At 38.4% G+C, this 25,724-nt stretch overlaps 4 protein-coding genes across 10 annotated transcripts in view; 1 reads left to right on the top strand and 3 right to left on the bottom strand.

Annotated features, from left to right (window-relative positions):
- LOC135334204 (uncharacterized) overlaps positions 1–25,724 on the bottom strand; it is a gene marked incomplete in the record, with an annotated part of 688,739 nt that overhangs the window by 40,376 nt on the left and 622,639 nt on the right.
- Positions 4,217–6,182, top strand: LOC135335987 (uncharacterized). The gene is given in 2 exon segments (XM_064531737.1): positions 4,217–5,164; positions 5,167–6,182. Coding segments are annotated over 2 exon segments (1,533 nt in total). The 5' UTR covers positions 4,217–4,282; the 3' UTR covers positions 5,818–6,182.
- Positions 6,379–14,098, bottom strand: LOC135335603 (uncharacterized). Of its 4 annotated transcripts, none has more exons than XM_064531160.1 (10): positions 13,938–14,097; positions 11,774–12,142; positions 10,724–10,801; positions 10,333–10,458; positions 9,721–9,773; positions 9,175–9,517; positions 8,647–9,001; positions 7,861–8,046; positions 6,987–7,057; positions 6,379–6,826 (listed from the first exon to the last, which is right to left on the bottom strand). In XM_064531160.1, exons 2-10 carry the CDS (start codon positions 12,096–12,098, stop codon positions 6,459–6,461), a joined length of 1,905 nt encoding a protein of 634 aa, XP_064387230.1. In that variant the 5' UTR covers positions 12,099–12,142; positions 13,938–14,097; the 3' UTR covers positions 6,379–6,458. The 4 variants fall into 4 exon arrangements, with proteins under 4 accessions (XP_064387230.1, XP_064387219.1, XP_064387238.1 ...); XM_064531149.1 differs by having other exon boundaries at positions 11,774–12,104; XM_064531167.1 differs by lacking the exon at positions 6,987–7,057 and having other exon boundaries at positions 6,611–6,826; positions 11,774–12,104.
- Positions 17,778–24,120, bottom strand: LOC135335465 (uncharacterized). Of its 4 annotated transcripts, XM_064530972.1 has the most exons (12): positions 23,961–24,120; positions 23,311–23,645; positions 23,077–23,127; positions 22,804–22,920; positions 22,525–22,617; positions 20,283–20,384; positions 20,087–20,177; positions 19,653–20,035; positions 19,166–19,499; positions 18,774–18,959; positions 18,447–18,517; positions 17,778–18,203 (listed from the first exon to the last, which is right to left on the bottom strand). In XM_064530972.1, the coding sequence occupies exons 2-12, from the start codon at positions 23,633–23,635 to the stop codon at positions 17,869–17,871; spliced, it is 2,088 nt and encodes a 695-aa protein (XP_064387042.1). In that variant the 5' UTR covers positions 23,636–23,645; positions 23,961–24,120; the 3' UTR covers positions 17,778–17,868. The 4 variants fall into 4 exon arrangements, with proteins under 4 accessions (XP_064387042.1, XP_064387059.1, XP_064387051.1 ...); XM_064530989.1 differs by lacking the exon at positions 20,087–20,177 and having other exon boundaries at positions 19,653–20,009; positions 23,961–24,119; XM_064530981.1 differs by lacking the exon at positions 23,077–23,127 and having other exon boundaries at positions 23,961–24,119.

The raw sequence follows: 25,724 nt of genomic DNA, 5'->3' as shown, positions 1-25,724 counted from the left end.
ACCCCCTTCTTACAGAATTGTATCTGCAGGGGACAAAATATTGACGAACAATTCTCGCCTCACACATGCACGTGACACGGTGCATGGACTGTTGTTTAGTTATAATTATACACACACTTCGCCACCTATATAATAGTGTCACTTTTATAATAATTATTATTATCTTCAGGGCCACAAATGAGAAACACAACAAACAAAGAAATATAATGCATAATGATAGCTGCTAGTCTACTATAACTAAGACAACATGCATGCATGGAAGTATACTCTATACAATTACACATACATTACACATTCAGCTGCAGAGCAAATCGTTACAGTATAATCATGCATGCATGCATTGAAGATCTGCAATACATATTTTATCTTCATGTTGATTCAGCTATAATATAGCTAGTTCACTCACAGTGCTCCTTATAATAGTTGCAACGCGTGCATAGACACTGGTACAGTATAGCTAGTGAGCTCTCAAAATCTTCATGTATATAAGAGGCTGTATAATTTATACTGTTACCTCATTTGATCATTGTCATGCTGTGCAGCCCACATGCATCTGCATCATTTCTGCATGTGAGCTAATGAATACTCTTAAACCTATCAAATCAAATTAATATCAACATAATTATTAATGACACTCTTTCTCTGTCACGTTATGTATATGACAATTGATTAAACTTTGCATGCATGCATGCATGCAGCCATACACAATTGTTTCGCCTCCATAACTTGACACTAAAGTATTATTTACTGCTGTTCTGAGGCACGTTTGTATAGTAGCCCTGGATAGTAGACTATACCGTATTACTAGAATGTTTTGCGAGCATCAAACTTGCGAGGGTTATCGATTCGCAACAATAAAATCGCAAATTATTGCTAGTAAATACACACGATCCTTGCCAGAACGCAGATCGCAAAGGGTCAAAATTTCTGCTGATTTGGTTCATTCGCAAAGGTTTTTCACCCGCAAAATATTCTAGTAATACGGTAGTCATTATTATTTTATTATATACGTACTCCGCCATACAGCCATTTGAATGCATGCATGTAAATCTATATGTACATAATAATTATAACACTCCATTTAGATGCAACTAGCCAGACTTCATGAATCTCCAAAATAATGGCGACGTTTACTTATCATCATTATGTTTGTGTAAAAAATGTTGCTTTAATTTGAATATACGATACATGCCTCGGGCATACGGTAATTTACTTTACAATGATGAGCTATAAAATTACAATCAATAAGTGCATTATGTGATATGCATGCATGCATATATAAACAAATAATAAAAGGAAAGGCAGTAGGGTATAATTATACCTCAACAAAAAATAATAACAGACAGAGCAATTTAAATACTGAATACTCAAAACTGTCCTTTATATATAGCTCAGGTATACTGCTCATAATTATGAATAGCTAATTATAATTATGAGTACATGCAGCCATATGTTGGAAAATTAGACTCTAGCTCGTTTAATCATGGTAAAAAAACATGTAGTTTCTTTATTTACATGCATTGCACCTTAACCTAAAGCTGCTGCAATGGATTGCATGCAGTTACACACATTAAATCAACTTATTGCACAATGTGGAACCATGCAGTTGGTAAACAGGTGTTGTGAAAAGCAAATACCTCTCTCACCAGAAGGGATACCACCGATAACAATGGCTAGTGATTGTTTACACACCATACCCACTATAGTAGCTGATAAGTGCATGTATAGGAATTCAGGTCAATGCAAATACTTGGAAAATAAAGGCTATACACTACTATAATTATAGATACACTTATATTCCATTGTAAATTCACGCTGTTATATAATTCCATCGACTGCATGTATAGGTCAGTGATAGTGTGAGTATATATATAGTGGACTGCATATAGGACAGTGGAATCTAGCCTCGGTTCCAGGCCGTGAAGAGAAAGGCGGCCTGATATACCTTGTATGCGCATGCGCGTACATTACCCCAAAAAGGAGGTAATCCGTTCCGTGTATTTGTGGATACTGCCAGTAATTTAAACAGTATACTATTTTGTATTCTGAAGTTGTAGTCCGTTACATAGAAGAATTGTGCAAAGATGACTGATCGAGTTCTTACGCCCTTTATTGTATCAAGCCAAGTCTCTACTTAACGACACCCTACACTGTAAGGCTATATACATGCAGGAAAGGCATAATGTGTTCCTGTGGGTCCGGTCCCCTGATGAGGCTGTCCACAACTAAAAAAAGTCATAGAAAGGACATAATAATTATACTCAATAAACAAGATTAGTAATTACATGGTATATACTAGCTATATATAACTTTTTTGCATATAGCATAACTCACATCACAAGGTATAGTGCATGCCAACTGGACTCCAGCAGCTCAATCTCATGCAGGTCATACCACTTGGCTCTGACCTCCTATGCACAGACTGAGTACTGACCTCAACACCCTGCATGCATATGGTGTCATGATTCCACAGATAGTGAAGGTTATGGGATATAGATAATGAGACATCAGTGTATCTTACTAACTATAGCTGTAATAATTTATGGCTACCAGTACAGCGAAGTATTCGAGGACCATTTATTTCACAGATAGGTCAACTTCACGACTACAGTTGGAACCCCTGTTAACAACCACCTCCGAATAAAGGCCAGCTGCTATGTAACGGCCAGGCACCCAGGTCCCAAATGAACAGTTTGTGTACAAAACAACCTCTCAACAAAGGCCACCTCTGTATAAAGGCCAAAACATTGTTTCCCAAAGGCATCCATTATAGAGGGGTTCCAATGTATAATGTTTTAGGTTCAAGGGTCAATCTAACGCAAAAATTATGCGCCTAATGATGAGTATAAATCACAATTATTAAAATACCTATAGTTATAAGCAAGTAGAATAATTCCATCATTTCCGTTGCGTTCTCGTAATCTCGAGAAGCATGCACATCTGGTTCTTCTGAAATCATTACTGACAAAAGCGTCAAGTAAAATTGGAGGAAAGTTCTCCCAAATGAATGGATCCCTCGTTGCCATCAATTATTACAGTTTTATCAAATGCCTTCATTTGATGTACGTGCGAATATATACTACAATGTGCCAGTTGATCATCCTTCTCCTCCCTCACAAGTTACTGCAATATAACTGACCACAACTATTTATAAATTGGACATTGATAACATGAGCATTATATTCATGGCTAACAGCTATAATTATATGATGCATGTTAGTGCTGCACTTGGTCGAACTTCAATAGAAATGTACAACAAAAAATGACATGAGCGGTGAACAATGCTATTAGAACATGATTGTTTATTGTCGTGGAGTGTTATACAATTAAATTAATGCATTAAATTAAATTAACACATATTTGACCCACTTGAATGTTACAACAGTAATGTCATTCCTTTTGAATGTTACAACAGTAATGTCATTCCTTATGAGGAATGACATTACTGTTGTAACATTCAAGTGGGTCAAATATGTCATACCGTATGGGCCCAGGTTTTTTTTGCTAACATAACAACGAAAGGTATATGGCCATCAAATTAATGTTGAAGTACACATTGATTAAGTACTGTTGTCGCTTAACCTAATTTTGCGTTGATCGATTTCCAATGACTCTGCGTCTGAATAGTCCGGGGTTTCGTTGGCCGAAAACAAACACCAATTCCCCTCACTATTATTACCGTCTTGTCTTGTGGATGTAGCACCTGCCACTTCCAAATAACAAACACCTTGCCGTCTTTAATTCTCAATCCATCGACATTGACCACATTGGCAAACTCAGGTGTGAATACTAATGAGGAAGAATGCTCGAGCTCATCAAAATCTTCATTTCTTGTCGTATCTTGAACTGGTTTGGCAACAACAAGATCATTTTAGAGTTGAATGAGCGTCACATGCACATTAACTGTGTGAACGAGAATGGATTATTAAAACGTAACACAGAGAATAAAACTAACTTGTGCGTTTAGCCTAGCTGCTTTGCGACCACTTTCAGGCCTTGAGAAGGAGGCTAGATGTCTTTCAGCTTGTTGGTTAGTCTCACAAATCAGCCGCCCTTCCTAGGTCTCTCACTTAGGAAGGGCGGCTAATTTACGAGACTGGCATGCAATTAACACAACGGCAATTAGAGACCTAATGAGCAAAGGTTAAGTGCTTCGCGCCTCCTCTGGGCTTTGCCGCGCCATGAAGCCGTTCAGGAGGTTGATTTAGTCATCATCATCTGGCCTCATATCATACACCCAAATGCAGAAATTTACCACAATCAATTTCTAAGTGAAAGAATCATGTTAATAGTGTGCGTGTTTATAACTGTTAGTCTAGGCCTTCTCACTCATAGCTCTAGGGCAACTCAGTTGCCAACTGGTATATCTAACAGATTCGATTCTTTTGCACCAGTAAGAGATGGTCCAAATGAGGTAAAATGGCTTGTGGATGGAAAAGACTACGTGTCTGAAGTGGCTGATGGCATCAACAATGCAACTTATGAAGTTTTAATAACCGGCTGGGAGTTCTGCTATAATTTGTCTTTGAAGCGCTCAAATTCCAACAATGCCACTGAGGAGTGGCGACTAGACATGCTCCTTAAGAAAAAAGCAATGGAAGGTGTTCAGATATATATTCTGCTCTACAACGATCCAATTGATGTCCTCAAACTCGGGAATAAGGATGCTAATGTACTTGTGAATGCAAACATAACTGTCCTTCATCATCCTCACGATTGGTTCAGGAATACTGTACGTTGGAGTCATCACGAGAAGCTAGTCGTTATTGATCGAGGTCTTGCCTTTGTAGGTGGAATTGACCTAGCTTTACGTCGATGGGATACATCTAATCATAGGCTAACAGACAAAGATTTCCCCAATTCCTCTCGACTGCCTTGGCATGATGCATCTTGTATGTTTAACGGAGAGCCAGCTTTGGATGTTGCAAATCATTTTATTCAAAGACTCAATGCAATCCGGACTAGGCATAAGCTCCCTGAGCATCGTCCAAATGTTATTCATCGCATACAGAATCCGAGTACCAGGAACTCAAAGATTCAAGTGGTTCGTTCTGCTACAAGCTGGTCTGCAAATCAACGTCTGGAAAATTCTATCTTGAAAGCTTACCTCCATGCTATTAACGTATCAAACCATTCAATTTACATAGAGAACCAGTTTTTTGTTTTGGTCCACAGGATGACACAACAATTAAAAATACTATCCAAAAAAGTCTTGTTGATAGAATAGTCAGAGCTGATGAGAACAATGAGGACTTTCATGTGATGGTTGTGTTGCCACTGAAATCAGATCTTCCTGGAGAATTCTGTGAACTGAGCAATTTATCCAGTCCTAATTTTCTCGAATTACAAACCCAAAAAATTTATTTCACACTTTTCAAAGGAGTGAAATCCCTATTTGGAAAGTTAATCGTTAAAAATGTGTCTGTTGAGAAGTATATCAGTGTCTATGGATTGCGTACCTATGACTTAATAAATGACATTCTCACTACCGAGCAGATTTATGTGCACAGCAAAGTGATTATTGTTGACGACCGACTTACAATCATTGGTTCAGCAAATATTAATGATCGAAGCATGCTTGGATACAGAGATTCTGAAGTAGATGTGATAATTGAAGACCAAGAAATGATTGTTGTAAAAATGAATGGAAATTCACATAAAGTAGGCGAGTTCTCTCACTCATTACGTTGCCATCTCATTAAGGAGCATCTCGGGATTTTAAAAGGTTTGCATGTTGATATCGATGTCAGTGATCCGATTAGTCAACATTTCCGTAAAAGTCTCACGAAAATAGCTGCCCGAAATACTCAGATATAATTATGAAGAGGTGTTTAAGGGAGAAATCGTTCCGATTGACACCGTCACTAATGAGGAAGATTTGAAAAAGTGGAAAAATAAACCGAATTCCTTATCTGAGAAATCAAAATGGAATTTGATACGACAAATTCGTGGCCATATCGTAACATTTCCACAGTTTTTTTTAAGTAAATATGATTGGGAAAAGTCACAGCATTTGGTAGTGGATTATTTGGATTTGTTAAAAGGCCCTCCTAGAATACAAAGGCAGGTCAATGAAAGTGTCGAGACTTAATTGTCTAGCCATTAGCTTTATAGAACTTGTCCTTACTTGCAGTGCAGTAGTATAATTATAGTGTATAGTAAAGCTTCTACTTTTTTGCAGCTCTAAAATTATATGATCTTGTTCACACGCTCAATGTATTGTAAATAATTATCAAAACTTACTATTGTATCCATAACCATAATTAGCTGTTAAAATGTATTTCCGTGTTTGCTTTAAGCCGAGTACGTATATAGGGCATATATGCGCTTTATCTGCACGCATGCAACATACAAGTATACACATAACTCAGTACAAAGTTGACAAGCAGAGAAAAATACGAAAAACGGGTAATATAATTAATTATATATAAAACTAGCACCACAATTTCATTTTCATACTAGCCACATAGTCCTATTGCTACAAGTTGATTAGCTACATCTTTACGCTCAACAGTAGGACTTCTTAGACATTCGCAGATGTAGGGCCATGTGACTGGATTATCTGAATCAGCGCCTTCAAGACGCTTGCTTATCATCTCCCTTAGGCGGCGCTTATTATCAGGGTATAGGTCTTCAATGTCTTTCAACCGTGAATGCTTCAGTCCAAATGCTGCTCCCAAATCGAACCAATCTTTGCGAGCACTCTTCAGCTTCTCACAAATTGTTAAAATATCCGTTTCATTCAAAACAACTGATTGTTTCACAGTTTCTACCACTTTCGGGTGTTTGCTGGAATACTCTTCTGATGATGATCCTATTGATGATCCTATAAGTATAAGTAACACGTTAGTACAATGTCATGTCTAAGTTCAAAACAGGACATAATAATTAAATTTGTAAGCATGGCAGGCTTATTATGTTGGAGTACAACACTGATAACAATAATAACCAGCGCCTGATTCTAAATAATAATGCAACGTGTTCACCTTCAGGCTTTGTTTTCTGGGAAATGCCTGGAGGGCCATCAGCAACTGTAGTTATGGGCAACCTTTGCCCGCTATACATTGCAAATTATTATATTGACTCACATAATTATAATACATATGACCATTATTACAGCCCTCTATTAGCAGTATAAATAATTATGTACATGTATTTATGGCACTATAAATATGTACATGAATTTATGGAGAGCCATTTGTTTCAAAATTGCATGTGATCATTTACAACTACAGGCGGTATTTTATCGAACAATGTAATACAATTATCGAGCGATGTAACTCTATATTTATCCAGGGACGCAACTCTATACATACAGCGACGATAGGTCATGCATCGCATGACGAATACGAGTGTAGGGTTCAAAGGTTACTGTATACCGTAGCCTTTAACAAAGTATACATGAATAGACAGAGAAACATTCATGACTGAAATAATGGCATGCGTACTTTGATTAAAGGCCGCGGGCTAACCCTATTCATCGCTCGATGAATGACCTTACCATTGCTGAATGTATAGAGTTGGATCTCTGCATAAATATATAGAGTTACATCGCTTAATCATTATAATACATTGCTCGATAAAATACCACCTGCAGTTGGATTAATGATCAACAATTTTAAACCGGCTAACCATAATTATGTATTCATGGATTAGCATGAGTCTGCATGCAGTGACAGTGAAGAGTGTAAAGTTTGTTGTGACGGAAATACGGGCAAGTATTGGCGGAGCGTAACAAATGAGAGGGAAGATAATTGGCGGAACACACCTTGGGGACCTGACAGCTCACTCTCAAAAATTGACCAGTAAAATCGAAAGTATTGTGCATACATGTATAATTGTGTCAAGAGCTCATAATACCTTATTACTTCATAAGCCCTATTCAATGTTTCATAGTCTAGCTTGGAGGGATTTTCTGCCAGCTGCCCATTGTGGTAGTCACGGTCATGAACTCCCAACAACACCTTTCTCTCTCGCTCATCTTCCACATGTTTGGCCACACTTGAACGCTTTCGATACTTCTTTAGTAACCAGTTTGTGTCAAACCTATACATTGGGATTGATCATTCGTTAATTGTTATACACTGTACACCATTTACATGAAACCATTGAATATACGGTCTGCTAAAATTTATTATTAGTGACAGGCTCTGGGAAAAAGGCCATATTGGAGCAGGCTACAATTGTTGAGATTTAAATACCAGATGATAGAGCAAAGAATTGCCTATGTATTGATATGCTTAGTTTGCACATACCTCGTTCCATGCCTGAGTTATGCGCGTTGGAAACTCAAAGTTATGAAATAGCGGTATTGAGAAACGCCCACTTAAAGATTGCTAAATTGGGAAAAGTAAGGTAATGGCGGCTGCTTAGTCAAAGCGCTTCGGTGGAACGCGTTGGATTCAGTGCATCAGATTTTGCAGAGAGGTAGTAGAAAGACTGTAGATAACTATAAGCTAAGAAAAATTATTATGAGATTATACACTGTAGTCCCTAAATTTGGCTATTGCTCAATACCAATATCTGCTCCAATATGGCCTTTTTCCCAGAGCCTGTCACAAATTTATACAAATTAATGTTAGTTTTGTAACAGCTGCTATCATTATGCGGATTGCCCCAAATAACCATAATTTATAGTTAACTCACCAATAGTGCATAATGCTGTCTGGGTCGTAACTGGATTTTTGACTTTCGAGTGGCGCATTATCATCTCTGAACACAGCATCAACAGCTGGATTGCAATTACCACCATCTCCAGTTTTCATTTGATCTATCCCAATAATGAATCGATACTGGTTGTCCTTGTCTTTTGATTCCAGCACATCCCAGAAGTCAGATCGCTGATGCTCATGATACAGTCCCAGAGCATGGCCAAATTCATGAATCACAATGCTTCTCTGGAGAGCTTTTGTCATGCGATACAAGTTGAGCACCATTGTCGGCTCATTCGTGTCAACATCTAATGCCGAACGTCCGACCTTTGACGATGAGATCACCTTCTCTGCATGCATGTACAAGAAAAGAACATGTGACTCATGTTTGTGCCTGAAATGGTGTATCGATAGGTAGTCTATAGTCGGGTTTTATAATTATAGAACTGCATGCTTCAAAGGTGGTGATAAAATAATATCTCACTTAATTTCTAGCTTGATACAACTGCATAAGCATACTCACTGTCCTTCTTAAATATCACCCGGATATGAGCTTTTTCCCTTTTTGCTACATAATTAGAAATTTTAGGGTAGTGATCAGCATGGCTATTCCAGACAGCGGCCCAAGCCAGGATAATGTCGACTGTTAAGGGACCCGCATGCCCACATTTCCAGTGCTCATCCTCAAGAATTTCCGGATTCAAAAAATACACTTTCAGATCGGGAAGTTGCTTCACATCCCACAGCAAGTGGTATGGTGCTACCCATGCACCCTGAGTATCTGTTGGGATCTTGTAGGGATCAGCTGGGTCAACATGTTCCAGCTCCTCTTTGTCAGTGGTGCAAAACATCTGCATCCCCTCTATCTGCACATGCATGTGTATTATTATTTTGTGTACCACCATGCAGAGTTGAATATGAAACTAGTATTCATGCATGCACGTGGATATAATTATATTGAGCATGAATGCTCTATACATGTAGCTATAGAGTGTACAGAAATATCTGATCCATCGCTGATCAGTAGGGAATCTCAACATTCACTTAGCAATCTTATACAGTCAGGTACCTCGGGAGGCTGTGAAGCTTGTGGAGAGGTGCTTGCAGATGCAAAGGGTGAATCTGTAAGTACAGATCCAAATTACTTGTACCCCATTCTCAGTTACGAAGTGTATTGTTCGGGCAGACATTAGGTCCGATAATTTTTCCCCCCCCATTCTTGAAAAGGGTTCCATACAAAATCCAATTATTCCCCATAATTATAAACAAAATTAAGAAGACGACATAATTTATTAAATAACTCTCAGTGTTATCTTGCTGACTTGAATTGATCCAGAGAATATAATATTCACCTTCAGGCATTGTTTGTGCCATGGTGACGTCGTTAATGCAAAACTGATCTTTACCAAAAATTGGCGTTGACTCCTACTCTCAATTATTCTTTACACACCTATTATGCTAAGCATATAATTATCAGGATCAAGCAAAAACAATATACTTTACAGACTGATCAATGCATATGCAGTCACGGTAATTAATTTACCATGCATGCATGCACAGTTGATTATGAAAGGGAGTGCGCATGCATGCTTATAATTATATACAGACTATAATTTTATATAGTATAGATGACATAATTATGTACATATCATTCTTATAGCCAACCTATAAGTCTACAAACCTTCTGCAATAAGTTTTATTGTATTCCAATCCGGTAAGCCAGTGACATACAGGCCTAGGATCGCGGAGACTACCACCAGAAGTGCACATACATGCCTAGTCGATAATTTCGTTTTCTGTAGCAGACCTGCATACATAGAACAAGAACAGATGTGACTAGGTACAGCAGACTCAGATGTCACAAAGAAACAATTAAACAGACCAGACAACTACTATGATACCCGCTGGCCACGGCACGGCCTCGGGTAATAATGTCTACATGAATATAATTTTAATACGAATTGACAAATGAGACAATACTAACAGCTAGTAATTATGTCCATAATTGTTCAACCTGTTACGTTTCAACAAATTATTGTTTTGAGTATATGCATAATAATTAGGGGCAATACCTTGAGTAGACAGGACTGGGAACTTGGAGGTACTTAGACATGCAGATTCAGAGGTAATTGGCTCCTTGTCTTTCGTATCTGCAAGATTATGAGTTGCACGCAGTATTTACTGTGAAATCATGAAGCCTCAAATTTAAACTCAATTTAAATAACTGAAAGCACCGTGGGTGCTGATGCCTCGGTGGAGGTGTCAACGCTACATAACATAAAGCTACTATAGCTATTTTAGCTATACACATATTATATCATGATGGGAGAAAACTCAAGGAGTGGGTAATGATCACCTATGATTGTTGTTAAAAACGATTGATGCCAAAAGTCCAAGTCTAAAAATGAATGGCTGCACCAGCAGAGCCTTGCAGTTTTCTTCTCACTCTTGCAGCTACCAATAGCTAGCGTTCTAGTACAGAGCTAACTACTAAGTAGAGTAGCAACACTCCATGGACAAGTTTTGCTACGCACTCTTCTGAACTGAAAGGTGAAAGGTTGCAATGGCATTCCAAGTAGGCACAACTTGAAAACAAAGCCTTATTTTGCAAATCCACGTCCAAGAAAACATGACTAGAAGCCTATAAAAACTCTTACTTGAACTTCATTGATCCTTGAGTAGCTGTAGCAGCCTACACAGACAGACAGACACACAAACACACTAGCGCACCGAGGCATAATAAACTTCTGCTTGTTGAAGTTGACCTTTAAAAGCATGCATGCATGGAAGAAAGTATTTGGTCCAGATGGAATCTAAACACAATATTTAGTGTGTGTAGAGTTAGATGTAGACTCTATCAACAACTCATGCAAAGATTAAATTTAATTATGAGCTTTAGTATTTATTCTGAATTGAAGCCTCAAATTTAAAGGTTCTACTTTAATGACTAAACTTCTGCTTGTTGAAGTTGACCTTTACCTCTTAAAAGCATGGAAGAAAGTCTATATAATTATTGTTTGTGCGTATATACAGCTATAGAGAACTATAGATGTATAATACATAGACTCTCTATCAACAACTCAAACTATTATAAGAGAGCTAGCAGACACACAGTGGCATACCTTGACAGAGTATGCACATTTCACGTGCCAAGCCGCCTTCCTTGAGGTTGAGGCATGTTTTCACAAACGTCAAATAGGTCGGACTCTTGGTATTTTTACTCCACCATAGAAACACTTGCTCCGTTTTTGAGGTGTATGACAATTTGAGATCAGTTTCAATATTAGATAGGTCACCACCAGTTAAGTTGAATGCAGAGGCAAATTTGGGGTAGTTTCCGACAGATGGTGCAAGTTCCTTCAAGTGCTTTACAGTACATTTCAGTCTCAGTTGAGCGTCTGTTACTTTAGTTTCCATCTTTAAATCTTCGAGTGTTGCAAGACCCATCGCTTTCTAGTGAATCCAAGCCGGTATAATTATGGCAATTAGCTCTGTTAACGACAAGAATGCATAGACAAAACTAGAGAACTGAAGTCATGTGCTGCTATAGGCCCTCAGGGGTTGTATAATTATTATAGCGTCTCATGACAACCAGAGTGTTGTACACAGAGTATAGCGAGAAATTTTTGTGGGTGAACATTTTTGTTATTTGGCTCCAGAGCCCTCAGCAGAAATGTTATTCGCTTTTCAATGCCAGGAAACCACACCCACCAATAGCTTTACATGTGAAACTACCGGTGCGTGGGAAGTGATTTTTGCGTTGACTGCTCTGCTGAGAAATTTTGCACCTGCCGAAAATTTCACAAAAATGTTCTGCTGTATGTAAAAAGCAGTACCCCCGCGGTAGTATATAGTCTATATTTGTCTCGATTTCTAGCCGCTTAAAAACGTGTACCGTATTAGAATATTTTTAACTTTTGCAAATGAGCCATAATATCAATAGAAAAATTGACACTTTGCGATCTAACTCTATTGTGTTCTGGCAAGGATCGTGTGTATTTACTAGTTGCAAATTGGTCAACCCTCGCAAAGTTCGCATAATTATGTTTGATGCTCGCAAAACATTTGTAATACGGTATTTTCCATGGGCTAGAATCGAGGCTAGGGTGTGGCTACATTTACCTCAATTTAGGATGCAACATTAATTGTCAATGCAGCTGTCACTACTTTTAGAGGTCAGAAAATTGCCTGTCGCATATTAGGAGGGTTGCCTTAATTAGAGGTCTTACGGTAAACAAATGTCATACAATTTAGTCTATCTGTCATTCTTAACCCAAGGCGCACCACAGGTGTGTGTGTACCGCATTTATTATTAATAAACTGCTCAATACCTTGCTCTATGGTAACTGCAAAGAAAACGAAGAGAGCTCACAAGACTCACTGTATTGGAGAGAATAAAAGCTATTCTATCTTCTGGCAACAGTAATTATCATACAGTGGAACCCCTCCTTAACATGAAAACCTACCGTTATGGTGGATGCAGCATTCCTATTCTAATGAAAATTTATCTATCTATCTATCGCATCATAACGGACACCTTTGGGGAACAATGTTTTGACCTTTATACAGAGGTGGTCTTTGTTGAGAGGTTATTTTGTACACAAACTGTTCATTTGGGACCTGGGTGCCTGGCCGTTATAATTATAGCAACCGGCCTTTATTCGGAGGTGGTTGTTAACATGCAGAGGTTCCACTGTAATACATGTACACGAGTGTCTTCATATGAAAATATTATTCATATAATCACTTACGGAAATTATTTTTTAATGTCGCATCCTAAATGGAGGTAAATGTAACCACACCTTAGCCTCGATTCTAGCCCACTGGAAAATACACGTTTTAAGTGGCTAGAAATCAAGGCAAGTAGATTGAGTAGAGTTACCTCCAGAAGCAACAAAAATATCTAAATATAAATATATATTATAAATCATGTGACACCAAGTTTTACTAATTTTTCAACCTCTAACGAGAACCGGAAGGTGTCGTCTTAATTAATAGAGGTCCGGTAATAAATATCGGCAATACACTGCCGACAAATTAAACACTTATGCACATGCGCTATATGCTAAAACAGTACATTATAGCCTAGATCACATAATTTTACAATGATTTTTTTAATATACTATCGTAAAACCTCGATTTAAGGCGACCCTCTAACATTCGCCCATATAACTTTTTTTGTGTGTACATTAAAACTTTACTTTTGCAAAACGTAATAAATCGAGTTTTTACGGTATACTAGACATCTTCTATCGTATATCAAGACTATGTACCAGTGTAACTCACATATTGCTTCCTCAAAATATAGATAGCTGGATCTAGATTAGTCACTGGCATAGCATAATGCATATTAAATGGTAGAGTCTACATAGACCTTTATCTAGCCTAGCCATACTAGCCTTTATCATAATTACCCTAACAAGAGAAAGTATCCATGAACTTTGACCTCTGTGTTGTGGGGGCGGCTCAGCTCTGGAGCATTTCTACACATGTACATGCACTCTATCTATGCATTGCATGCACCAACAGCAGTTTAATACATGTAGCCTGGATTGAATAACTCCTCTCTGCAGTATAGTAGATCTAGTCTTAATTAAGATCCTATTTTTGAAATACAATACACTGCCGACAAATTAAACAACACACAGCACCTCAAACAATTCTCAGTCAACTCAAACATCACACAATTATTTATTATAGTGTTTTTGAGGGAGATAATTTGCTTACAATGTGTATAGATCATAGTTAAAAGCATATACCCATGCAGTACATCTATTAATTAGCGTATACACTGTAAATTGCTGCACAACACCACAATTTCAGTGAACTAACCACTACCTAGCCTCGAGACCAGGCCGATTAAAATACGTACTTTAATCGGCCTGGATTCGAGGCTAACCACTACCTTTCTTATCAGAGGTACTCCTTCTGATGATTCCGAGCAAAGCGAGTCCTATAGCTATTCGTGATTTGTCATGGCGATGGCCGATGGTGGTTGATTGAGGAGGAGCAAAATGGATTCTAGTGAACATGTAGGCTTTGAAACTTCGCAGGTCCTGAAAGACGTGGACGCATATAGTATTAGTGTTGAGCTCTTATCTTGGTGTAGAGGGATTCTAGACAGGCTAGACAAATTAGCTAGAGACAGGCTCCTAGCTAGAGGCAACAACAGTTTGTTACAGACAAATTGACTTCACCGTGTAGCTTAACAAATTCTTAGATCGAGGAGTAAAACCTTAAATACGTGGAGCGCCCAGAGGCTCACACAACAACAAATGGAGGAATTAAGTGGAGCACTAACAACGAGAATTGTTAGAAAAGAGTATGATATAATGGTAGTAATAGTCATAACACAAGGTGTTAATAAGGTTCTAATTAAAGTAAGGTACATTGAGCGTGAACAATTAGACCAACAGATAATTTTACTACAAATGAGCCTGCATGGACGGTAGCACACCTTTATTATGTGCAATTAATAATTATATAATTTACAGAGAACAGGATTACATCTTACGACAACTTTACTACCGTATCAAATTTTGAGCACTGATTTTGTGGTTTTTGCTGATTTACCTGAACCTTGAATTTATGCTTCTGCAAATTTGGAACAATGATGAGATTTTTGTATAGTTCCGGTATACTAAAAGGCAAGTGTGTATATACAGATATGCAACAAAATTATATATTATTATTTATCGTAAGAATATAGCTAAGGTCTGATTCCGTCTGAAGTGCACACATCATTGAATTATTGCTATATGTATATAGTCCAACCGTGATTACTTGCGAACTTTTTTACATTGTACTCGACTCACTGCATATTCTGACCACCATACTGTAGTGCATGCTCTGTGGAGAGCTTATACAAAAGTATAGCCTGGGGACTGGATGAAAGTTACTTTCACCACTGCGTAGTTCGATCTGACAATGATAATGCTGAGGGCAAGTCTGCAGAAACATGTTTAATTATGGACCAGCGTACGTGTTGCAACATTAATTTTTGTTGTATTGGCACAGTGGAAGGTGCATGCATGCAAGGATTTTCAGAGCCAAAATTACGCAGATAATTGTAATAGAAATGTCTCACAAAGCGTCGTGTCCAACTGGAGGATACCCATCAATTTATAGAAACAAGGGACATTACTGCCTCCCTGCTGACGGAAGTATGCAGAACAATCAAGACTTGACATTGCATGTGGCTTCTGGGGAGGCAGATTCGAAAAGGCACTCTTTGACGTAAGGGTGTTTAACCCAAGCGCCCAATCGAATCAGCAAACATCTACATACAGACGACATGAGCTAGAAAAGAAACGCCACTATGAACAGCGTATTCAGGAAGTGGAACACTCAACTTTCACACCACTAGTCCTCTCGTCTACTGGAGGCATGGGAAGAGCTGCAACAACATTCTACAAGAGACTGTCGTCGATGTTCAGTGAGAAGAGAGATGTACCCTAAAATACAATGATAGGGTGGATACGATGCCAGTTGAGCTTGGCTCTACTGAGGGCATCCATTATGGCAATTAGGGGTGCCAGGTCATCAAGAAACAGACCAACTAAGGATGTACTTCTTGAGCCAATCGAGGTTCAGGTTGCAGAGGGACACCTAGAACGTAACTAACTGTTTTATTTATTATCAACATTTTCTACTTTGTTGCTGTACTGTGTGTATACGTGTGTGTATACTTGAGTTCTTGAAAAAAAAAGAAAACGTTTGAGGAATATACGTGTGATTTAAGCAATAATTGTCAGAATGTGTATAATAATAATATACCGTATAGCGGGTATTTTTCGGGGGACAAAATATTCGTGGTTCAGCAATATTGAGACATTTCGTGGGGTAATATTTTCGTGGTTGCTGCTTGCACTGCCAGGTAAAGGTAGGCAAGGTCGCTTCATTCGTGGGTAAAATATTCGTGGTCAGAAAACCACGAATATTTTACCCCCACGAAAATTACACGCTATACGGTACAGTAAAAAAAATAGCCGCGGCCGTTATTCGATTTTTATATGAGTTTATGTAGAACATTATGTCGGCCAAATCACTTAATGTACACGAGAGTCTTTCCTTGTAGGTTAGCAGTGATAGACGTTGAACTTTGTGGCTCTACTGTATATTTCTCCAGGGATGATCATGATGATATCTTTGATCTTGAACATTGGCCCACAGTTGTGATCCAAGAGTATAAAGTTGCTTTTTAGTTTCAACCCCGATCGCGAGTTTTATGATGAAAAGAATCTGTTCAGCAGTATAGTCCTAGTTTCTTGTAGGCTTTAGGTTATAATGGATTCTCATTTGAGATCCGACTGGAAAATGTATAATGGCTCGAGAGCCTTCTGAATGTTCGCTGTTGTATTCATATTCAATGCCAAGTAACCACACTCATGAACCACCAAGCTTTGCATGTGCAAAAGTTTTCTTGTTTTAATTTTCACATTAATTAGTCTGCCCTCATTTGCATATACGGTAGTTAAAATTCACCTTCTATAATTATATAGATAGGCCATGTTCGAGGATTTTTTGCCAGCACCCCTGGCCTGTACGTGGGGGGTTGGTGGATTATGCTCAAAGTACTACTCAATTGCCTATAAAATTAATTATACAAGAGAATTCAAAGCACAAAATTCACCACACAATTGCAAGTTTGACATCAAAATAGCCACATGACTAATTATAAAACAGCCAACAGGCTCATGCAACTATTATGTGCATGCATGGGAGTGTTTGTCACTATCTCACATCTTGACAGATATATATATTATATATACCATGTATGGAATGATGCCATGCCCAACAGATACACACTATAACAGTTTGGTATGGTTATCACCATGCAGCAAGGCCTATTAGATCAAACTTTGTACTGACCTGTATATCCAAAACCTGCCTATTAATTTTATTCTTGTAACTATTATGACCTAGCATTAAATTGGAGACAAATCGGCCTAGGAACGAGGCTAGTGTTATGCATGCATGCAAAGGTGCCCATTATGCCAGCATAATTATAATTATCATACCAAAAAATTGTGTAAACGATTGTGTGTTCAAAAAAAAAAGTTATGCCAACATATTTAATCCATCAACCCCCTGCATGCTGTGATCATGTACATGCACATAACTCAGTACAAGAAGGAAAAATAAGCTGTACATGCTATGTAAACAGGTAAATACCCAATGGCACTACAATTTCATTTCATATATACATGTACTAGATCTAGCCACATAATAGATTGGCTACATCTTTACGATCAATATTCCTTAGACATTCACATATGTAGAGCCAGGTGATTGGATGTTTTGGGTCAGCGATTTCAAGAAGCTTGATTATCATCTCCATTAGGCAGCGCCTGTTATCTTGGTATCTACTTTCGATGTTTTTTAAATCGTATAACTTCACTCCGAGAGCCAATCCTAAAATTAACCAATTATTGCTTGCAGTTTTCAGACCCTCGCAAATTGTTAGAATATCCGCTTCAGTTAAAACAATTGATTGTTTCTCAATTTCTATGACGTTAGATTGTTTGCTTGAATACTCATCTGATGATGATCCTAAAGTATTCACGTAAGCACGATGTCATACAAATCATAAAGCTCAAATTGGGTCATTTTAGATACATACACACGAAGAGCTATTCATACCATGCAGCTAAGCTTTTTTTATACAGTGCATGCAATAGCCTTATGTTGGAGGCCAATTATCCAGACAATAATAAGTTCCTGATTCTGAAACAATCCAGTATGCTAAATTTCTTCCAATGATTCAGTTAAGCATTCATGCATGCAATTGTTCACCTTCAGGCTTTGTTTGCTGGGAAGTGCCTTGGGGACCAGCAGCAGCTGTAGTTAGGGGCACCTTTTGTCCGCTACAATTATGCAAAGAAGTGCGTATTATAATAATTATTGACTCACAAATTAATAATAATGATTATACAGCCGTCTATTATGTGCATGTTACTCCTGGCAACTATGCTAATAAATGAGAGAGGCTACCTTGGGGACCTGACAATGACAAACGAAATGCCTTGTGTATGGTGCAGGCACTCACTATCAACAATTTACCGGTAAAAAATTAAAGATACAAGCTCATGCATGTATAGTTGTATCAAGAGCTCATAATACCTTATTACTTCATAGGCCCTATTCAATGTTTCATAGTCTAGCTTGGAGGGATTTTCTGCCAACTCCCCATTGGAGTAGTCACGGTCATGTACTCCAAACAGCACCTTCCTCTCTCGCTCATCTTTCACATACTTGGCCACATTTGAACGATTTTGATACTTCAATAACAACCATTTCGTGTCAAACCTACATAAATGTCGATCATCATTCAATCGTATACTCAATTTTTTACAGTGAAACCATCCAAGCAGATCCTTATTATAGCTATAGGGTTCGCTATTATTGCATGATAATTATTAGCTTTTAGAAATAATAGCCCCTGCTACTTCAGTAAACAGGAATCTAAAGAGTGTGTTTGGCACTGCAAGGGCTGCATAGTACAATTAACTCACCAATAGTGCATAATACTGTCTGGGTCGTAACTGGATATTTGACTCCAGTGTGGCGCATTCAGCTTATCTCTGAACACAGCATTAACAGCTGGCTCGCAACGTCCACCATCTCCGCTCTTCATTCGACTTTCTCCGATAGTGAATGGTTCCAAGACATCCCAGAAGTCGGATCGCTGATGCTCGTGATACAGTCCTAGAGCATGGCCAAATTCATGAATCACCGTGCTTCCCTGGAGAGCTTTCGTCATGCCAAACAAGTTGAGCATCATTGTCGGCTCATTTTTGTCTACGTCCAACGCCGATCGTCCGACCGTTGACCATGAGAACACTTTCTCTGTAAATGCAAGGTACATACATGTTCATGCCTCTTTGTAGTACATGAGTGTTATACCTAGAGCTGTGCTGTCTTAATTATGCATGTGGTGGTTGTTATGAGGAACATTTATAGTACACTGCAGTACTGTGTATAGAGACTGAACATACTCACTGTCACTGGTGAATTTCACACGGATATGAGCTTTTTTCCTTTTTGCTACATAATTAGAAATTTTAGGGTAGTGATCAGCATGGCTATTCCAGACAGCGGCCCAAGCCAGGATAATGTCGACTGTTAAGGGACCCGCATGCCCACATTTCCAGTGTTCGTTGTCAAGAATGTCAGGATTCAAAAAATGCACTTTCAGATCGGGAAGTTGCTTCACATCCCACAGCAAGTGGTATGGTGCTACCCATGCACCCTGAGTATTTGTTGGGATCTTGTAGGGATCAGCTGAGTCAACCTGCTCCAGCTCCTCTTTTTCGGTGGTACAAAACATCTGCATCCCCTCTGTCGCAGATTCGGAACCTGCATGAGGTTCAGATCCAAATTGCCTGTAAAAAGTTGCTTCTAATCTCAGTTTAAAATAAATTTACAAAGTGCACTTATTGTTCAGGCCGACATCATTCATGATAGGTTCAAAACAGAAACTCTCCTTGCACATCCCTGCACATCCATGCAGACTGAGGAATGCACCTAATTTATATGCAGATGCATGCATGTAATTCGTTGATTATGAAAGGAAGTGTGCTGATAAGAGTTAGGTGTCATATCACATTATAGCAAGCTAAGCCTACAAACCTTTTGCAATAAAATTATACAGGATCGCGAAGCCCACAATTGCAACCAGGCATGCACAAATAAATTGTACATGCCTGGTTGATAGGATTTTCTGTACAAGACCTGCATAGAACAAGAATAAATTGATATTGGTGACCGATGAATATTTTCTGTGAGTAGCAACACCCACGGGGGACCAAGTTATAAGTATACCATACTGACCTGTACATAATTATAATAATATTATAGCTAGTAAACTGTTAGCCTCTACACAGGCTCTCCTTTTTCTGTTCTTTATCACAATCGTTCAATAAGATAAAATACTGTATTTTCGTTCAATGAGATAAAATACAGTATTAATTGGAGGAATAAAGAAAGAAATAGACGTAAAGTTAGGAAAAAGGAGAGCCTGTATCGGGAAGTCGCGTGAGGGTAGAAGGGTGGTAGAAGGGTGAAAATGAGCGTGGGCATACTGAGCTAGAGATGTTGGACTGCCCACGCAGAGGTCTACGACTAGTAAAACTTTGCCTGCAGCAAGCTGGACATGGACTTGGAACTGGAAGTTTGCAAGCACTATAGCTAGCTATACCTTAGGCTTAGCTAGATGATCTACTAGTCTAGATTGTGTGTTTAGATTCTATCACTATTACCTTTTCTTGTGTCTTTCTACATGCTATAGTAGAATAGCTTAGTCATCATTATCATATAGCAGGTAGCTACTGCCACCAGAGCTGGCCACGCTGGTTCTCTGATCTGACTTGCAGCACAGCTTGGTGGTTGTCTCAGTGCAGTACAGTACAGTCTTACTCCGAATGCGTGGGAGAATACCTACGTCACGATTGTGGGCTACATATCGCCCACGTTCATAAAAATCCTTGTGGATCACGCGATTTCCCAAACCAGGCCTTACTTTTCTTAACTGTACGCCCATTTCTTTCTTTGCTGCCTCACTATGTCTTTCTTATGTTTATGGATGAACAGTGACAACAGCAAGAAAAAGTAAGGCCTGGGAACGAGGCTAGTAAACTGTAACCATAATACAATCATAACATACAATTATGTTTGTTGTCGTCTTACGTTGGTAGAAGTTCAGTACCGTATAATGGGTATAATTTTCATGGGGTAAAATTAGTTACTTTCGTGGGCTAGCTGACTTCCACAAAACGTAGGCATGGTTGTCGGAACGCATGCAATGCAGTGCTGGTACTGAAGTCAAACGAAATTTTTACAAGAAAATTACCCGCTATATGGTATTACTCAATGAGTGGATCTGCAAAGAGGTCAGAGTCATGACTCTGACCTCTTTGCACTCTCAATGCACAAATGGCTGCAGTACAGCTTATTGCAGCTCTCTTGTAGGCAAGCCTTTGGTGCAATTATAGCTAGGGTCATAAATTGAATAGAAACGTTGTGCGAACAGATGATGCTATATGTATATACATGCACACGATTCTAAAGAGACTGCAACAATTAAAACCATAGCTCGTTTGCAAATCCACAATCAAAGTCCAAGAGAAAATGGCTATATTATATAGAAGCTGTTAGAGTTGCTTAGCCGTTGGGCATGCATTTAATAGTATGGCTAAGAACTTGCAATATGGGATTAATAGCACGAGTAACAAGCAATGGCAAGGATACTAATTGCTATTAACCTTGCCAGTGCTTGTTATGAGTGCTATTAATCCCTTATTGCACGAGTAGCCATACTATTGATTGTTAATCGTTTTTGATGCAGTTTTAAGGACATTTTTAGTTGCAGTTTCAGTAAAAAAAATTAGCCGCGGCCGTTATTCGAATGTGCTGTCGTCAAGGCAGTAATTGCACATCGTTAATAATGACGTGCAATTACTGCCTTGACGACGTGCAATTACTGATACGCGATTTCACTGTACGAATCCCAGTGAACAATAGGACAACATGTGATTACAGCTAGAATAAACAGACATGCAGACACACACATGCACTCATGCACATACAGTCAGCTTTACTGAATTTTTCGTGCAGCTATACGCCTCAAAGCATAAAAATGGTGGTATAGCCTGGCTATACCTATATATTTTGTTTCCACTATGTATATTGTTCTCTCTTCCCATTTCCATCAATTGTTTCATGCATGCAGTTTCAGTGCATGTTGGTTCAGGTACCTGGCTAGACAAAATACCTTACGGCTGGGCAAAGGAGATAATAATATGCCCAATGGCCATAATTATATGTCCAACTTGCTTCACACTCCAATGCACAGGCTGGTGATATCATACCTTACCTTGAGTATGCTGTACTGGAATTTTGAAGGCAACTGGGCGAACTGGCAGAGAAGTACTTGCAGATTTAGAGGTTGTCTCCTTGACTTCGGTGTCTGCAAGATTAAAATTTATAATGTGAGGAACAAAATGCCTGTTAATCGGCTATAGATAGACAAAAATGGTAACAGCCTACATACATGACATGACATGTTAGGTTTCACCATTCAGTTTGGGTAACTTGTATGCCGGTGGTTGGCTTCATTATATATATATACTTCCTTACTTAGTTACTACCTTACTTCGATCAGACGGTACTGAGATTTTGTCGCGTACGGTACTGCGTTGTTGAAGGCCTAGGGTCTGTGAAACTGGTGGAGAAATACTTCCAGATTCAGAGGTTGGCTGGGCAATAGTATCTGCAAGTTTAAAATGTGAATGGGTATCAATAATAATATAGCGGGTTATTTTCGTATGGTGGAAATTTTTCGTATTGTATAGATTTAGTTGTTGTCTTGACTACGGTATCTGCAAGATGGAACAAAATATCTCGATAGACAAAAATGGTAGCTTACACGTATACTTATTCTGCAATACTGCAATAGGTTCAACATCACTATACTGATCTGTACAAATAAATGGGCATCAGTTTATACGAAAATAAAATTACCCGCTATCTATTCAGTTCAGTTTCTATAAATTAGCTGTCATGTCAGGTAGACCCTCTACATAAAAGAAACACTATACATTACATTGACTCTGCAAAGTTAATTAAGCTTATGTAGTTAACTGTTGCATAATTATTATACCTTTACACATTTTGCACATTTTGCGTGCTATATCCCCTTGGCCAAGCTCGAGGCATGCTTGCACAAACGTCAAGTAAGTAGAATTTCCGCTATTTTTTCTCCACCACAGGAAAACTTTCTCAGTTTTTTGGCCATACAACAATTTATTATCAGTGTCAATTTCAGCTTTGACATCAGGGGGCAAGTCAAATTTAGAGGCAAATTGAGGATAGTTTTCGACATCCTGTGTAATTTTTTTCAAGTGTTTTTTCTGGCATTCTTGTCCCAATTGATCGTCTGATACTTTCGTTTGTTTCTTCAAATCGTTGATGTTGAGCCTAGGCATCACTTTTAATCTAAGCAGGTGAGACGTACAACATTCAATGCATCTATAATTATACGAGATCTTTAAGAGCAATAACAATGAAAATACCGTTCATCTTCGTTCATTGTATAATAATTATAGCTATTAAAACCAAAAACTATATGTGCAGTTCTTGACCTGAACCTCGACAATATATGTATCTATATCTCATCAGCTCTACGGTACGGCTAGGTATATAACTACTTCGATCTATCAAAGGAGTTATTCACATGCTGAATTTCAGCACTGATACTACAATTATGTATATATACCCAAATACTTGCGTGTATATAGTAGATCTACTCACATTCATTCCACAATCTGAGCACAATAACAGTTAGCAGTTCTGTAGTGGGAGTGCTAGCTAGTAAGCTCTCATATAAGATACAATGTACTGTTAATTAATAGTGCATTCTTTATCTACCCATTTTGACCTTATGTAAAGCAATAATCATATTCATTGTTAATTAGTGACACCATACCACCACTGAAGTGAGTAAAGTCCCATGACTCTGCTATCTCTGATGTGCACTATACCCATACCATAAAAAGAAATCGAAAGGTCAATCATTATGATACTTAGTTCGAAACTTTATAGTCGTCTAAAAGCAATGAAATTTCAGATAGAAGTTAGCCTGTAGCTAAGGAATTAGGAACTCACAAAAAAATAATTAAAGTGCATGTACTAGTCTATATTATTGTGCATGGAGACTGTCAGCATTACATGGTTGGTAATAAGACCTCACGCAGACTAATATTAATAATTATAGAGTATACTGATTATGAATGCTTCCGTTAGCCTGAGGCACTATTAACTGGATGAGCTATAGTGTAAACTACAAGTGTGTGTGTGTGAGGATGGTATAGCAGGGACAGTTGTACAGTATGGTTAATCTGCAGAACATGCAGTGATATACGAATAAACATTGAGAAAGTATGATCTGATATAATGAGCAATTAAGATGTTTATCGAATGCTTGTCGCTTAATTGAACTGCCAGTGTGAGGAAAAACCTTTCAAATGCATGGGGCCTGCAATGAGGGTAAACACATGCAGAGGGGCCGAGAAAGTGAGGGAATGGGTGAAGGTTATAGAATGATGCAAACCACTGCACATTGATTGATGGGATTGCTAGTAAATGTGGTACTCCCCAGTTGGGCTTCTGGTGAACAGGTGTACTAGTTGAGTGATGAGGCCACCACCATGCAGTAGACACTAATATAACACAACAATGAACAAGTTCACACTGGCATATACTGCATAATAGAAGGCAGACACAATACTGTATCACAGCATGCCATTATGTGTAAAATTGACAATGACTATAATTATAAAGATTGACTAGAAACTGTAGCCAGTGTAATAAAACAACAGCTAGACTAACTCTATTGATATAGCGGGAGATTCTATAGCTGTGAACAAGACATCCAGTTGTGTACACCATTCCATGAGTCTGTTGTGACTCAGTATGGCCTTCCAAAATCTATTCTGCATGAATAAAAAGTCATAATTATATTAAACTATATAGCCTCGATCCTGGAGGTCTTGTGAAGGAGGCTAATATGAATTTTCATTATAGCCAATCATCAACACGAAAGTTAAGCGCTTAACTATAAATAATATAAATAGTACAGGGCTGCGTCCTCGGGTTGATGCCTGTATACATATACCGTAGAGCCGGTTATTTTCATATAGTTCATATAATTATTTTGTATTCATAAAACCTACGAAATTATTCTACAGCAATAGATTGCCTCATTTTATCTTTATATATCAAAACCACAACTAAAAAAGTCATAGAAAGGACATTGTACTCAATAAACAAGTATAGTATTTACATGGTACCTACTATACTTTTTGGCATGTAGCTATAACGTCACTCACATCACAAGCTAGTGCCAATATTGGACTCCAGCAGCTCAATCTCTAGCCTCCTTCACAAGGCCTCCTTCACAAGGCCTCCATCTTCAGTGCGGCCTGGAATCGAGGCTACTCAATCTCATGCAGGTCATATAATTATACCTCCTATCAGACTGAGCACTGACCTCAACACTCTCGGGTATTGATTGAG

The sequence above is a fragment of the Halichondria panicea genome, chromosome 1, assembly GCF_963675165.1.
Source record: "Halichondria panicea chromosome 1, odHalPani1.1, whole genome shotgun sequence".
Classification (NCBI taxonomy): domain Eukaryota; kingdom Metazoa; phylum Porifera; class Demospongiae; order Suberitida; family Halichondriidae; genus Halichondria; species Halichondria panicea.
This window is presented reverse-complemented; position numbering and strand designations above follow the sequence as displayed.

Bases quoted from the DNA above. Each gene is read 5' to 3' on its own strand.
- LOC135335465 (XM_064530972.1), bottom strand. From the start codon at position 23,635: ATGCCTAGGCTCAACATCAACGATTTGAAGAAACAAACGAAAGTATCA. The intron at 22,618-22,803 runs GTAAGGTAGTAA...TTAATCTTGCAG, and splicing joins CTCAGTACCGTCTGATCGAA to ACACCGAAGTCAAGGAGACA. The intron at 18,960-19,165 runs GTGAGTTAATTG...ACATTTATGTAG, and splicing joins GACAGTATTATGCACTATTG to GTTTGACACGAAATGGTTGT.
- LOC135335603 (XM_064531149.1), bottom strand. From the start codon at position 14,000: ATGCATTATGCTATGCCAGTGACTAATCTAGATCCAGCTATCTATATT. The intron at 10,802-11,773 runs GTATGCCACTGT...ATAATCTTGCAG, and splicing joins AATGTGCATACTCTGTCAAG to ATACGAAAGACAAGGAGCCA. The intron at 8,047-8,646 runs GTGAGTTAACTA...CCCAATGTATAG, and splicing joins GACAGCATTATGCACTATTG to GTTTGACACAAACTGGTTAC.